Source organism: Gossypium hirsutum, chromosome A07 (genome assembly GCF_007990345.1).
Source record: "Gossypium hirsutum isolate 1008001.06 chromosome A07, Gossypium_hirsutum_v2.1, whole genome shotgun sequence".
Taxonomy (NCBI): Eukaryota; Viridiplantae; Streptophyta; class Magnoliopsida; order Malvales; family Malvaceae; genus Gossypium; species Gossypium hirsutum.
In genome coordinates, this window is record NC_053430.1 from 81,438,610 (window position 1) to 81,452,882 (window position 14,273).

The following is a 14,273-nucleotide window of genomic DNA, read 5'->3' on the forward strand; positions in this document are numbered from 1 at the left end:
GAACCCCAAAAGACACTATGAGCAAGGCAGAAGAAGAGCCCATTAGAGAGATCATGACCGACAAGGAGATGAATAATTTGGCCACAGAATTAGTCTCTTTGTTGGAAGAATTGCCTGAAAACATTTCTAACTATCTTAAAGAACACTGTTCTTCTGGCGGTGGTCAAATGGATGGGGAACCGATTGACATTGATGTGGATGCTCTAAGTAATGAATCATTATACAAATTGCGTAAACTTTTGGATGATTATTTGCTGGAGAAGCAGGCAAAGCAAACAAAAGCTGAATCCAGAGAAAAGGAGGTATTCTTCTTATGCATGGCATCTATGTCATACTTTTGGTATTGGTTCCTTTCCTTTTTCTTTTATCCAAAATGCAAGATTGGCATTTATGATTTTATTGCCTTGTCTTTTTCCGTTGTTGTAGCTTCTTGATGAGTCAGGGTTTAGCAATTTATCAATCCAGTCAAGTAAAGGTAATTTTACTGACAAAATCATGACGAAAACTGATATTTCTTCTTTTTCTTGCTAGGTAGTGATCAAGTTGCCGAGGTCATAGATATAGTTGGTAGCAGCTACCTTCTACTAAAAGAAAAATAAAAGGAAAAGGTTAATTGCTCAAAAATAAAAATCATAGGGATTAATTTTGAAATTTTACCTAAACTTTTCGTCTGTTAAATTATCTGTATTTTTTTAAAAAAAAATTTCAATAGTAATATTGCTTAAAAGTGAGAAGAAAAAGAAATTGAGGGCAAAGGGTAACTCTCTCACTCTACTCGTTTCCCTTTGCTTAACAGAGCAGAGATTTTTTCTTTTCTAATCCGAAATCTGAAATCTCAATCTAAAGCAGGAATGGAGGCTTCTTCTGTCACTGAAAATTCTTCCACTGGCAATGACCACGAGCAAGAGCCTGTTTTGAATCATGGGTGGGTTTTTTTTTGGATTTTTTTCTTTATTTGTTTTTTTTTTGTTACTGGGTTGTCGAATTCTTCTACTGACTGAATGATGGACTACATTTTGTTGTGATTTTAGAGGCACGGAGTCGAACCCTGAGACTAATCGAGAAGAAGAAGAACTAGACGGAGAACAAGTTAGGCGCGTATTGCAAGTTAGTGCCGCTACTGGGAAATTTTGGTATGGGAATTTTCTTTTTCCTTGATTTGTATTTACTTATGAGTTTGGTATTTTCATATCTTTCAATGTTGTGAACCCATGAAAACTTCTTGCTGATTCATACAAATTTAGTAGGGGTTGCTTTTTCTTTATATTAACTTCAACAAAGAAAAAAAAAAGCCACCCCCTGTGTCATGGAAGAACACTTCTTCAGATTGATAGGTTCTCTTAGCCAGCAACTTCAGAAGTTTTGTATATGAAAAATGTGTTCTTCCCTTGTCGTGCTTATGTTTGTTTCTGTCTCTAGAATCATGTGATAGAAAGGAAGATTAGATAATCTCAAAACTTGATACTTGTGGTACTTTACTTAATTTTGGCTGGCATTTGTTGTTTGTAGCTGTTATGGGAATATGAAAGAGAATAAATACAGATTTTAGTGTAATTCTTGTTTTCTTTATTTAATGCAGGCATAATTGGGATAAGCTGAAGAGCATGCTATCCTTTCAGTTGAAACTGGTTATTTTCATGTTCTCTATCTCTTTGACTATAATATATAATTGTTTTGGATTTTATAGCTTAACTTAGGACTGTAATAGATTTATTGCTCTTTTTTTTTTTTAATTATGAAATCTGATAGTTTCTTTTTGGGCAGTATTTCTTCATTTAGATTAGACCCTTACTTATTTCACCAATGCATCATAAAGGTTTTATCAGAGTATCCTGAGGCAAAAATGACGGTTGAGCAACAAAATGCTTCACTAGGTGAAACTTACCTAGAGTTGGTTACACGGCTAAATGAAGGTACTTTCCACACTATGTTTTCTTTTATGTATCCAAAATGTGAATAAAAAAGTTGGTATTAAAGTGTCCATGTGATCTTAGGAGGAAAAATAAACTTAGCAACATTGATTAGGAGGAAATATGAGCATGCTAGCAGTACATGAATTTATGCTCAAGTATTGCATTTGCTCTTTTACTTGAGCTTGGATGCAAACAAGAAATCAATGACAGTAGCCCTTTGTGATAGAGCAGCAAACTTTTTATGAAATAAAAAACACAGAACATTCATTAGAATATGAGAAGAATTTTGTAAGAACAATCAGAGAGTAAATGAAGGGAAATGTTAAAGTTAAAATAAGTACTTTTAAGTTAATTCATGAATGTCTTCCTTTGGTTACTTGAGTATAGTTTAGGAGATTAAAGGATAAGACGTATGATCCAAGGACATGGTCATCTTGCTTCTTGTTGGTTTTCGAAATTACTTTAGTGTAAGAAGTTAGAAACTAGTTCATATTTGGAAGTTCTTTTTTATTTTTGTTGGAGAGTTATCGAGGTTTGGTGTACTTTTATTATTGTTCCGGTTTGAGAACCTCTGTTTTTTTTTTTAATTTAATATTACCATCGTTTATCATTTCTTGCAATTTCAGTTTAGCTGCTGCATTAAGCCACAAATTCTCTTTAGTTTTATCTATGTTGGGACCAAGATCATAAAAAGTGCCTAAATAACCCCATTCTTATATCTTCCATTCTTTTCAGTTGTCTATTTCTGACATTACTGCTTTCAATCTCTAAAATTACCCAGACATTCACAATTGCAATGGGTGGGCCTGTGTTTCTTGTTGCTAGATGTGAGTTTGTTGACAAGGTTGAAGTCGCAGTTTGAGCTGCTGTGCTTCTGATGATATTCATAAGGACACCTTTAAATCTTTCTTTCATTCTATTCTTAGCTGAAAAATAGCAAGAGTATTCTTGTAGATGCATGTTAATTTCCTCTTTATTTAGTGACTTCCCCAGGAGGTATTACCTAATGTTATAAGGGATGGAGGTGTACAATGTGGTGGTTGCACTGGAGTCAAATTCTGGATTATAGGTGTGATATGGACGCTTTAATTGCAATAGGAGTTTTTAGTTTTATTTATTTATTATATTAGGTTTTACTAAGAGTTTTAGTTTTACTATATTAGGTTTTTGTTTCCTTCATAAACTCTAAGTTAGGAATTCTATTTTATGTCAATTAGGACTCTTTCCTTTTCTATTAACAGTCTATAAAAGGCTGCCAATATGAAATAAAGAGGTAAGCAATTATTCTATCAAAAGAAACGTTATTTTGAGAGGGGGTTCAGTCAGGGACGAATCTGCCTTTTGAGTAACCATAGGTCGAAGCAAGAATTCTTTCTCGTCTAGACCTGTGACTAGATCCTACGCCAAGGCGCATAACAACTTGGTATCGGAGCCAGCTGTCATGGGTGGCGAAAAAACTTTGACAGCCAAGCTGGAGGCATTCATGGAACAAATGGCTACAAGGCAACAAGCATTAAAGGAGCAGGTGGCGATGTTATCTCTTTCGGTCCAAAAGACAACGAAAGAGGATTCAGAAAAAAATAATGAAGAATAAGGCAGCAGTGGAGGCAAGAAAAGAAATTCAGATTCACAACACGGTGGGGGCATGGTGCCACGATACTCTAAGATAGAATTTCCCACTTATGATGGGGTTGGAGATCCTTTAGGATGGTTAAAAAGATGCGAAATTTTTTTTGGAAATCAGCGGACCAACGAAGAAGACAAAGTCGGCCTAGCTTCATTCCATCTTTTAGGAGAGGCACAATTATGGTTTGATCAAATCGAAGAAGAGGAGGCAAATTTGGATTGGGAACGCTTCAGAGAGTGTTGTCATGTTAGGTTTGGGCCACCCATGAGTAATAACCCCTTGGTGGAACTTGCAAACTTGAGACAAACTGGGACGGTAGAAGAATATCAACACCAATTTCAATCACTACTTGCTAGGACTACTGATCTTAAACCTCGACAACAAGTAAACCTTTTTTCTGCTGGATTGGTAGAGGAACTTAGAATTGATATTGAGATGCAACAACCAGGAAACCTTGGAGTTGCAATGAATATGGCTCGAGCTTTGGAACGTAAACAAAAAGTCTCTTCTAAGATGTTATCTCAAACTAATCTAAACTGGTCAACTTCCCAAAACACTGATAGGAATTCAATCATTCCAACAACTAAGAACATTGCAAAGGGAGGGGGACAAACAATAGAACCAACAAGGAACAACGGCAAAATAGGTTCTTCTGCACCATTTATTAAGAGATTGACACAGATAGAAATGGCGGAAAGAAGCGCTAAAGGGCTGTGTTATAATTGTGACGAGTCTTATTCCATGGGACACAAATGTAAAAGGTTATTTTTGATAGAAGTACCAGATGTTGAAGGCAAGCAAGATGATGATGAGATAGATGATTTTGGATAAGTTCTGAAGTTTATTCTGAATTTGAGCTTGAGGACAAGCTCAATTTCGAGAAGGGGAGTAATGATATGGACGCTTTAATTGCAATAGGAGTTTTTAGTTTTATTTATTTATTATATCAGGTTTTACAAGAGTTTTAGTTTTACTATATTAGGTTTTTGTTGCCTTCATAAACTCTAAGTTAGGAATTCTATTTTATATCGCGCAATGCACGCAGTTATTGATAGACAGAAGAATCATGGTATGCACTTTCGTCAATTAGGACTCTTTCCTTTTTTATTAACAGTCTATAAAAGGCTGCCAATATGAAATAAAGAGGTAAGCAATTATTCTATCAAAAGACACGTTATTTTGAGAGGGGGTTCAGTCAAGGATGAATCTGCCTTTTGAGTAACCATAGGTCGAAGCAAGAATTCTTTCTCGTCTAGACCTGTGATTAGATCCTACGCCAAGGCGCATAACAAGGTGATTAAGTAAAGAATAGTTTTATCTCTCTCTCCAGCTTTTTGAAAATAGAAAATAATGATTCTTTTGTCTTTTGAATGTTTTAACTCCCATTTATCAGTTAGATCAAGTGTTAAATACTAGGTTTTCAGCAGTTCCTATTAGCTTTAATAAATATTGAATAACTACCTCCCACAACTAAGGGATAAAGTGGTCATATTGGAGTCACAAGGAGCAATGGTAATAGCTAACATGCATATTTGTATTTATGGTGGGATGGATGAGAAACAATGATTGAAAGCTGAGATGATTCTTGTATTTTGCATTTTTGGTAAATTGTGTAGTAAATTTTGCATTTAGAGTCTATTTGGTTATGTGAAGCAATTTTTTATTTGTGATTTGTAGTTTCATCTTGTTCTGGAATTCATTTTTTCCCTTTGCAGAGCTTCATTCTTTTATTGAGGGCCCACCATTTACCCTTCAAAGACTCTGTGAGGTGATTTCTTTGTATTATATTCCTTAAGTTTTACCACAGTTTCATGATATAGTTTCTATTTTTCTCATTCTTCATTTACTTCTTTAATAATCTTTTTACTATTATTTTAGTTCTTCCTAGGTTGGTTTTGTTATTTGCATTTAGTACTCTTTTATCTTTGGGTATGGCTATAGTGTTAAACTACCAACTAAACTGATTAGCAATAAGTGGATAATTGATGGAGGCTAAGATATGGTACCCTCTTCCATCGAGAGCCATGATTCCCTAACCAACTCAATATCTTTAACTGCTCAGCAGTATCTCAAATCACAATAGCCATAATGCTGAAATATCTCTCACAATAATATGTAATTTAATAGCAAGAGTGCATGAATACTTATGGCCACCTAATCCTAAAAGAACTAGAACTCCTATTCAAGTAGGCTTTTGAAAATACATGAATCCTAAGTTTTTTGTTAAAAAAATTATCAAATTAAACTTAAAATAAAGCTTAATAGGATGGGGAAAACCAAGTAAGATACTAAACCCTAACATAAAAGTAAATATTGCATAAACTTTCTTTACAGTTTTTTTTCCTCTTTTGAATAAGATCTTTGTACTAATGCGAGATTCTTGATACAGTTCTTTATTTATCTTAAGTAGCATACCATCAATTTCTCCATCTTTTGGATAATAGAACCAATATGCCAGTATGCTTGTTTATAGTCTGTTGATTTACAGCATTCACTTATTTTGTGCAAATGTTATGCTCAACAGATCCTACTGGATGCAAGAAGCATCTATCCAAAACTCTTGAAGCTTGCCCTAGCACTAGAAAAGGTATGGTAATATAAATTTCCTATTATTTAGTTACACATTAATCAGAAGCTTCAGAGATTTGAATTGTGTTAATTCCAATGAGAACAAATCTTGGACCTTCTATAAATGATGATAGAGTTTTTTATTTTCAGTTTGTTTGGTCATGCCTATAACTCTTTAAATTTATCCATTGTTGTCTTTATGGAGGATTTAGATATGCCAGTCAAGAGAATAAGTTTTCTAGGATTTTATTTTACCCTTTTTATTGTACTGTATACACATATTTAGGCTGGTTTAGCTCATTTAGGTTATACGGCTTAACTCATCAGGGTAGTGTTCCTAATCGAATGAGTTGATATACACTTATTTCCCAAGGAGAGAATGTTCCATTAACTAGTCAAATAGGCTAAACCAGCTCTCTAGCTTTCAATGGCAGCAGTAATTTTGGATGGAGTAAAGAAGAAAGGCTAGTTTGTCAAGTCAGTTGAAGCCTTTGGGCAGGCCAGGATAGAAAGGTCTAAAGAAGGGGGTTTGGCCAGCCAACCATACTCGTCTTCTCTGCTTGTCACAAGGCCATTACTCTCTTCTCTTACGATATGTTTGATGGGATTTGTAGCGCTGCTGCTTATATGCCCATCCAACACAGGACTATGATTCTCCTCCTGAAAGACATTAATTGGTAAAGTGCTTTGTTTCTTTTCGAAATATAAGGGTTTTAGATATAAATGTTCTGTCCTTCATTTTATTAGAGTTTTCAGGTGAGTCATATATACACCTGTTGTTTCTTCTACATTGCTCTAAATGCTGCAGTCTAGCTCTGGTTTCTCCTCTAAATTTCTACTCCACCACGTCAAATCCAATTCAATTTGTGGTACTCTTTCCTTTGATAAGTTGTCATTGCCGCATGCTCCATGTATGGTTTCCAAATAGTTGAATATGATTTTAATAGAAGAAAAACAATGAAGAAATTGGAAATTCAAAAGGATATTAGAAATTCGATATGGGCTTTCTGTGATCAAAGATTCAATGAAGTACAAAGTTACTTTAAACCAGCTAGTCAATGATTTTTAATTTTCTAACCATTTGTCCATTTTCAGTTTTTCTACTTTTAGTGCCAAAGTCATGATTCAACTTTTCATACTTTGTAGAATTTGCTGGTAACCTCCACATTGACAGTCTGCACCGAACCCTACCCAGAAATGATGCCAAATCCGGAGCCAGAAAAGGCAACTGAGGAAGCTCCACTACAGTCTAATTCAGTCCAAAATGGGGTTGAATCTATGGTAGGAGATAGGGATGAGATAATGACTGAAGTTGAGGCTGATATTGAAGAGATGACTATTGACGTGGATGCCTTCCAAGAGATGGTGGGACCATCAGAAGCAAATTCCACAGCAGCTGAGAATTCTTAGGTCGGTAAACACCTTAAAAGCTGAAAGTTTTTGGACCCGCATGTTGCTCATATACAAGTACACTAGAAAAAACTGCTTATTTCTTGAATGGTGACTACTTTGTTGCATTTATGTTACAATTTTGGAGAAACCTTGAGGAAGAAAGCAACGAAGGGTCTCAGATTTTGGTCCTTGAGGGGTTGAAACAAATATTTTCCTTTTGAGATATCTCCATGGATGCTGTATTTGTAAGATTGTCAACATGTCACAATGTCTTGTTGGCCACTGTAACAGTGACCATTTTAGCTTGTCAGTATTTTAATAGTTAGTTTGTTGTTGTGGCATGGTAGTTTGACACTCAATGATAATAAGCTCATTTATTGTGGTGATTCAGCCGACTCGATGCCTATTATTTTTCTGAATTTTCTGTCAATCTTTACAAGGAAGCACAATAATATGCCTTTGGCCCTCTTCATACGTGTCTCACCCGGTCTACCCCAACGCTTTGTTTCCATGCCTTGATCAATTCTCCAATTTTCTTTTTCCAATCAAAGAACACCCCCGAGGCAGGGCTACATTCAACACTCCTGCTCTGTACGCTTAGTACTAATGTAACGATTGATATCAGCAGCCAACAAAGACACAGCCGAGGATGGAGGTGCATCACACGTACTAAGCCTATTAAGCTCTGCTGAACCGCAGATCCGCAGCCTTATTGTGCTCACGTCCAATGTACCTCAAACGAACATCCGCTGTACCAGGCAAGTTTCAGACCCTCGTACAGAGCCCTTTCTTCTACGTGAAAAGCTGAGGACACCCCAACACCAACGGAGAAGCCTACAACACAGTCAATTAAAATCAATAGAACTGCTGTTCATTCGAGCCGATAGCGAACCGTTGACATTAAACCTTCACCCATTGGTTGAAATGAAATATTTCCAATTTTTTGTGGTTCAACTGTCTTAAAAGTTATCCAAAAATCAATTTTGAATGATGAAATTCAGTTTAAACAATGCAGGGCTATCTAAACCATGGTTAGTATAAATTTGTATATAAGCACGTTATAAAATCTTTAATGCCAATTTTATTTGGATCAGGTTGGTTGATTCGGAAATTGTGGTTGGATTAATTTAACTAGTGATATATAATCGAAAATAAAACAAATTGTTGTTACTGGTAGAAAAAAATATTTGTTTAACCAGTTGTAATTATTAAAGAATAATATTTGATACACAGTTGATGCAAAAATTCTATATCCTACCAATGATTCACAATTTATCACATCATTAATGAACAAAACATTAAAAAATTTGAATGACTTTTTAATAAATACTTAAAATTTTATTTAAACATAATTGATTATAATTCTCCTTTTATAATTTTATCATCTTCTTCCTCCTTATTTATTGGCTAAAAAAGAAAATGCTTTAGAGTTCATTCAATTTTAGAAAATTTATTGAAATGTATATGATTAAAAATTGAGTTTGGAGTTAAAATTGAATTAAAGTGAAGAATTAATCGAAAAGAGAAGTAGTTATCTTAAATTTTTTTATTTTATTTTAAAGTCCGTAAGCTTTTTAAAAAAAAAAACTCAATAATAATATGAATATTATTTTTTAAAAAAGTTTCTTCAGCAGAAGATTTATTGAAGCAAGGGAGTAAAAGAGTCTAAAGCTTCCATTAAAATATCAAAAAATAACTTTTTAGTAAAAAATGGGAGCTTAAAAGAGATGTGGATGAATCCGTGTAGAGGTAAAAAAGATTAAATAAATATATTAATTAAAAAAAAGCGGTTTTGGGTGTCGGAATGCTATTAGTAAAACAAAATTGCTACTAGAGCTAGCTGCTGAAGTGATAGCGCTAGCAAGTTTACTGGAAAACCCTAGAAACCAGCGGCTCTTTCTTCAATTTTCACTTCTTTTGGCGGCGGTAACTCAGAGGTATGCTCTTCTTCCTCTAAATCTTCGATTCGATCTTCTTTGCCTTCTCTTCTCATCTCTGCCTTTCGATCTGTTATTGATGCTTCAAAAGATTTGGAGGATAATATGTCAACTTCACCTATGGATCTTGTTATTCATAAGAATTTACGATAATACATAGTTAATCCATAATAAAATTAGAAATAAATCTGCCTGATCTTTCCTTATTTCTGATCTTATCCGGATTGGGATTGGTATTGATATAGATATAATATGTTTGAGGTGGGATTTTAATTTTTGGTAATACTTATTATATATGGAAATAGCATTTCTTGAGCATGAGTATTGTTAATTTACATGATTTCGATTGGATAATAATCAATTTAACGTGGCGCCTTCGGATTCGCTTAACTGACTAATATTACCACGGCCTTCCCCCTCACCACTTCTTTTAATCCAATAGGGGTAATTCTCTGAGCTATATCTGTGTTACCGTGTATATCTAATCTGACAGTTTTATGTATGAATATCCTGTTTCTCCATTTGCACCATTATCATTGCCTATGCACCGGGACATCTTTTATATGGACATGTGTTTGAATTTAGCACCAAGGGTTGAATAGTGGAAGGGTAGATGGAGGAGAGTGGAAAAGGGAAAAAAACTGAAAAGAAAATATAAAGCTGATTATTTTTTACCCTTAATGATCAAAACAAATCGTAATCTAAATTGGAAAAAGGGAATTGGTATGAATCAGAGGTTGAACTGGTAATAATGAGTTGGACCGAGTTGCTTGTGAATTGGTATGAATCAGAGGTTGAACAGTTTTCTTTTATTTTTTAAATATTTTTAATTTTATGATTTTTTTAATAATTTATTTAATTGAACTAAACAATCCAATTATAGCAGTATAATCAGTCGGACTAGAAATTGCTGGTTTGATTGATTTGAGCAGTGATCCAGTTTTGAAAACCCTGAAAATTAATAAAGTGGTGGGAGTAAAATTATGTAATTTTAAAATGTACTATTTAATCTTAATTTACAAGGGGTATAATTGTAAAACAATAAATGGTTTCAGTTTCGTTATTGTCATTTTTCATTCCTACCAACTTACCAAGCAATGTGGGGAAAATAATGATAATCTTTTTTCACTTTTTTCGTCTTTATGAAGCGGTCTTTATTTTCTATCCTTCTTTACCAGCTAAAGCCTAATTGCATTTTCTTGTTGCCCCTCTCCTGTGTTAATCAAATAACTCAGCGTCTCAATGCCTTTTTTGTATGTGTTGTTTTCAGGTTGTTTTCTTCTTCACAAGACACAATGGCAGATGGTCATGAAACTGACAAGAACATCGAGATTTGGAAAATAAAAAAGCTAATCAAGGCACTAGAATCTGCCAGGGGAAATGGGACCAGCATGATATCCCTCATTATGCCTCCTCGTGATCAAATATCCCGTGTCACAAAGATGTTAGGTGACGAATTTGGAACTGCATCGAACATCAAAAGTAGGGTCAACCGTCAGTCTGTGTTGGCTGCCATTACTTCTGCTCAACAGAGGTTGAAGCTCTATAACAAGGTTCCCCCTAACGGGCTGGTGCTCTACACTGGGACAATTGTTACTGAAGATGGCAAGGAAAAGAAGGTGACAATTGACTTTGAACCTTTCAAACCTATTAATGCATCTTTGTACCTCTGTGATAACAAGTTCCATACTGAAGCTTTGAATGAGCTTTTAGAGTCTGATGACAAGTTTGGATTTATAGTCATGGATGGTAATGGCACGTTATTTGGTACGTTAAGTGGAAACACAAGAGAGGTTCTTCATAAGTTCACTGTGGATCTACCAAAGAAGCATGGAAGAGGAGGACAGTCAGCCCTTCGATTTGCTCGTTTGAGAATGGAGAAACGGCACAACTATGTGAGAAAAACTGCAGAACTGGCCACCCAGTTCTTTATTAATCCTGCGACCAGTCAGCCCAATGTTGCTGGGCTGATACTGGCTGGTTCAGCTGACTTCAAGACTGAATTGAGTCAGTCTGACATGTTTGATCCTCGTTTACAAGCCAAGATTTTGAATGTTGTTGATGTGTCTTATGGAGGTGAAAACGGTTTTAATCAAGCTATTGAGTTGTCTGCTGAAATCTTGTCGAATGTGAAGTTCATACAAGAAAAGCGATTAATTGGAAAATACTTTGAGGAGATAAGCCAGGATACTGGAAAGTATGTGTTTGGCATAGATGATACGTTGAAGGCTCTGGAAATGGGTGCTGTAGAAACCCTTATTGTATGGGAAAATCTAGAGATCAATAGGTACATGCTAAAGCACAGTGTAACCGGAGAAATTATCATAAAACACCTGAATAAGGAGCAGGAGGCTGATCAGAGCAACTTCCGTGATCCTGAAACCTCTGCAGAGTTGGAAGTTCAAGAAAAAATGCCCCTGCTCGAATGGTTTGCCAACGAGTACAAGCGCTTCGGTTGCTCTCTTGAATTCGTCACAAACAAATCCCAAGAAGGATCACAGTTTTGCAGAGGCTTCGGTGGCATTGGAGGTATCCTCCGCTATCAGCTTGACATAAGATCATTCGATGAGCTATCTGATGGAGAAGTTTACGAGGATTCTGAATGATAAAGCACTGCTTAAAGATGGTATGATGGCTTGAGAGCCTATAGAGCCCAGATGTAATGCTTCGTCTTTTTACTTATTTCACCTTTTGATTCAAAAGTAACTATAGACACTGTTGGTTTGGTTTTTGCTGAATTGTGCTGTCTCTGTCAATTGGATTGTGATTGCTTGTAATCAGGAACCGTTCATTGTTTTTTACTTCTTCGGTGTTCCATGCAACTATTCATCTTGATCCTTTCTTGAAGTGAATTGGCCTCTGGAATTAGCGGCTTGGCATGTATGGGTATGGAGATTACTAATATGATTAGGGGAGTATTACCAGTACGATTATGATAGTAGTGGCAAAATATTAAGGTTATGTTGCTCACGGCGGGCTTGGCCAACCATTTGGTTAAGGAGAATGCTACTAACAGCTTTAAGCAAAGCAACCGCCCAGCTATTATCAAAACTATCCAAATCAACCTAATATTAGTAATGATAACCAACAGCCACTGCGTTAAGGGGCTGAGAACCCCACTGTACAGAATAATACTCTACACTGCATGTAACGTCCCAAAAATCCTTAATATTTATTTTTTGAATGTTTGTATTATGCAAATATATGTCTGCTTCAGTGGTTAAAAGTCCTGAGAAGAGTCTGAGAAGTTTTGAGTTCAAGCCTTGGCTTGTACAAAAGTTTTGTTTTAAATGAATAAAGCCCTTAGTCAGTAGGCTTTTAAATAAATGTCGATAGAATTTATTAGAATAGGCTTACTAATCTGGTAGTTAAGGGGAGTGCTTGTGAGCTAAAAGTTAGGAGTTTAAGTCTTTGTGCGAATGAAGGTTTTTATTTTTGTTTGCTGTTGCCGTGTAGGTGATTGTGTGTTAGTGAAATTCTAATGCTGGTAGGCGGTTGGAGTGTTTGAAATGTGGGGATTTAGTGGCCAAATTTTAGAAGAAAATAAGGGGGGAGAATTATCTGATTATTGGGATCATTTTTTTCAAAATTCGGTTCCTCTCATATTCGCAATTTTGGTTTTTCTTTTTGACGATTGTTTTTTCTTCCTCTCTAGTTGTTGTCTCTATTTTCTTTTTGCTTTTCCTGTTTGGCCGAATTTCCCTGGGGTGTGTGTTTCGGCTAGGGCATTTGTTCTTTTCTGTTTTGCCTTGCCTACAACTGGTGTTCCTTTTTCCTTCGTTACCGACTATTTGTTTGATTCTTCTACTCTTACTGTGTAGGGAGCAAACGTTCTCCACTTTGTTTTCCCTTGGCTGAATCTGTCCCTTCTTTCATATTCTTGGTCATCGAATCTTTTCTTCTTCTTGGAGCCGACGGTATTACTTTCTGGTGAGCATTCTCTTCTTGCTGTTAAGTCTTGCACTTCGTAATTGGTTCTCCTTTCTCGTTGTTGGTAAGTGTGATAGTATAGTGATATCTGGTTGTTTGATAAGTGAATACTTACCTATTTTTGGTGGGTGCTTAGGGACTATTCGAAGGGTGGAAGATCTTTAACTGGTGTTAGGGTGGACGAAACTTCCCTCTCTACTTGATCGAAGGTAATGTGCTGTGAATTTAATGTTCGGGTTTGGTTATGCGTTTTGATTTAATGCAGCTTTAACTGACTAAGTGGCATTATTTTGGGTAAAGGAAGGTTTTTGGGGAATCGTGGTTCTCGGTTTAACGACGTTAGCGAAGGGTCTTTTTGGAAGTAGGTCAAGCTAATACTATTAGTGATTATTGAGACCTGTGAATTAAACTACTAATCGATTTTAAGTGACCTTTGATAAGTACTAATCGGTTTTGAATGACTTTTGTTAGGTATTCGGGCTCAGAGAGTATTCGACATCAAATCCGTGACATGTGTGTAAACACAACTCTACAAATTGGAATCGGCGAAAAGCCGAAAAGTGTGAATAGTTGATGCCACTTGGGCGTGCGACTGCCCATGTGGTAGGCCGTGTGACCACTATGGGCGTATGGTCGACGAGGCTGGCCATGTGCGATTCATGGGTCGGCTCGAGTTGAGCCGTATGGGCTTATAGGCGTGTGGGCCCCACAACGGGCGAACCACTCGGGCGTGTGGGGTTATTGGGCCAAGCTGTGTGATCCACACGGCTAAGGCCATTTTTGGGCCTTGTGGGCCACACGGGCGTGTGGGCCCATATGGGCAAATGACATGGGCCTATGGGCTTATTTTTCACTGTTAAACTGCTAAGGTTGCACGGGTCTTCCGAGACGACTGTGAACCTACTG

The 14,273-nt window shown here is 36.2% G+C and overlaps 2 protein-coding genes across 4 annotated transcripts; both read left to right on the top strand.

The window, feature by feature from the left end:
- The first annotated feature begins 602 nt into the window (after positions 1-602).
- On the top strand, positions 603-7,886 carry LOC107955772 (serine/threonine-protein phosphatase 4 regulatory subunit 2). 3 transcript variants are annotated; one of them, XM_016891576.2, is made up of 8 exons: positions 603-757; positions 850-925; positions 1,032-1,133; positions 1,580-1,628; positions 1,817-1,913; positions 5,256-5,308; positions 6,065-6,127; positions 7,255-7,886. In XM_016891576.2, exons 2-8 carry the CDS (start codon positions 852-854, stop codon positions 7,516-7,518), a joined length of 702 nt encoding a protein of 233 aa, XP_016747065.2. In that variant the 5' UTR covers positions 603-757; positions 850-851; the 3' UTR covers positions 7,519-7,886. The 3 variants fall into 3 exon arrangements, with proteins under 3 accessions (XP_016747065.2, XP_040972857.1, XP_040972856.1); XM_041116923.1 differs by adding an exon at positions 6,723-6,785 and having other exon boundaries at positions 706-925; positions 7,255-7,311; XM_041116922.1 differs by having other exon boundaries at positions 706-925.
- Positions 7,887-9,149: 1,263 nt separating this feature from the next.
- Positions 9,150-12,238, top strand: LOC107952787 (eukaryotic peptide chain release factor subunit 1-3). Its single transcript, XM_016887962.2, has 2 exons — positions 9,150-9,437; positions 10,708-12,238. Exon 2 carries the CDS (start codon positions 10,733-10,735, stop codon positions 12,041-12,043), a length of 1,311 nt encoding a protein of 436 aa, XP_016743451.1. The 5' UTR covers positions 9,150-9,437; positions 10,708-10,732; the 3' UTR covers positions 12,044-12,238.
- The last annotated feature ends 2,035 nt before the right edge of the window (positions 12,239-14,273 follow it).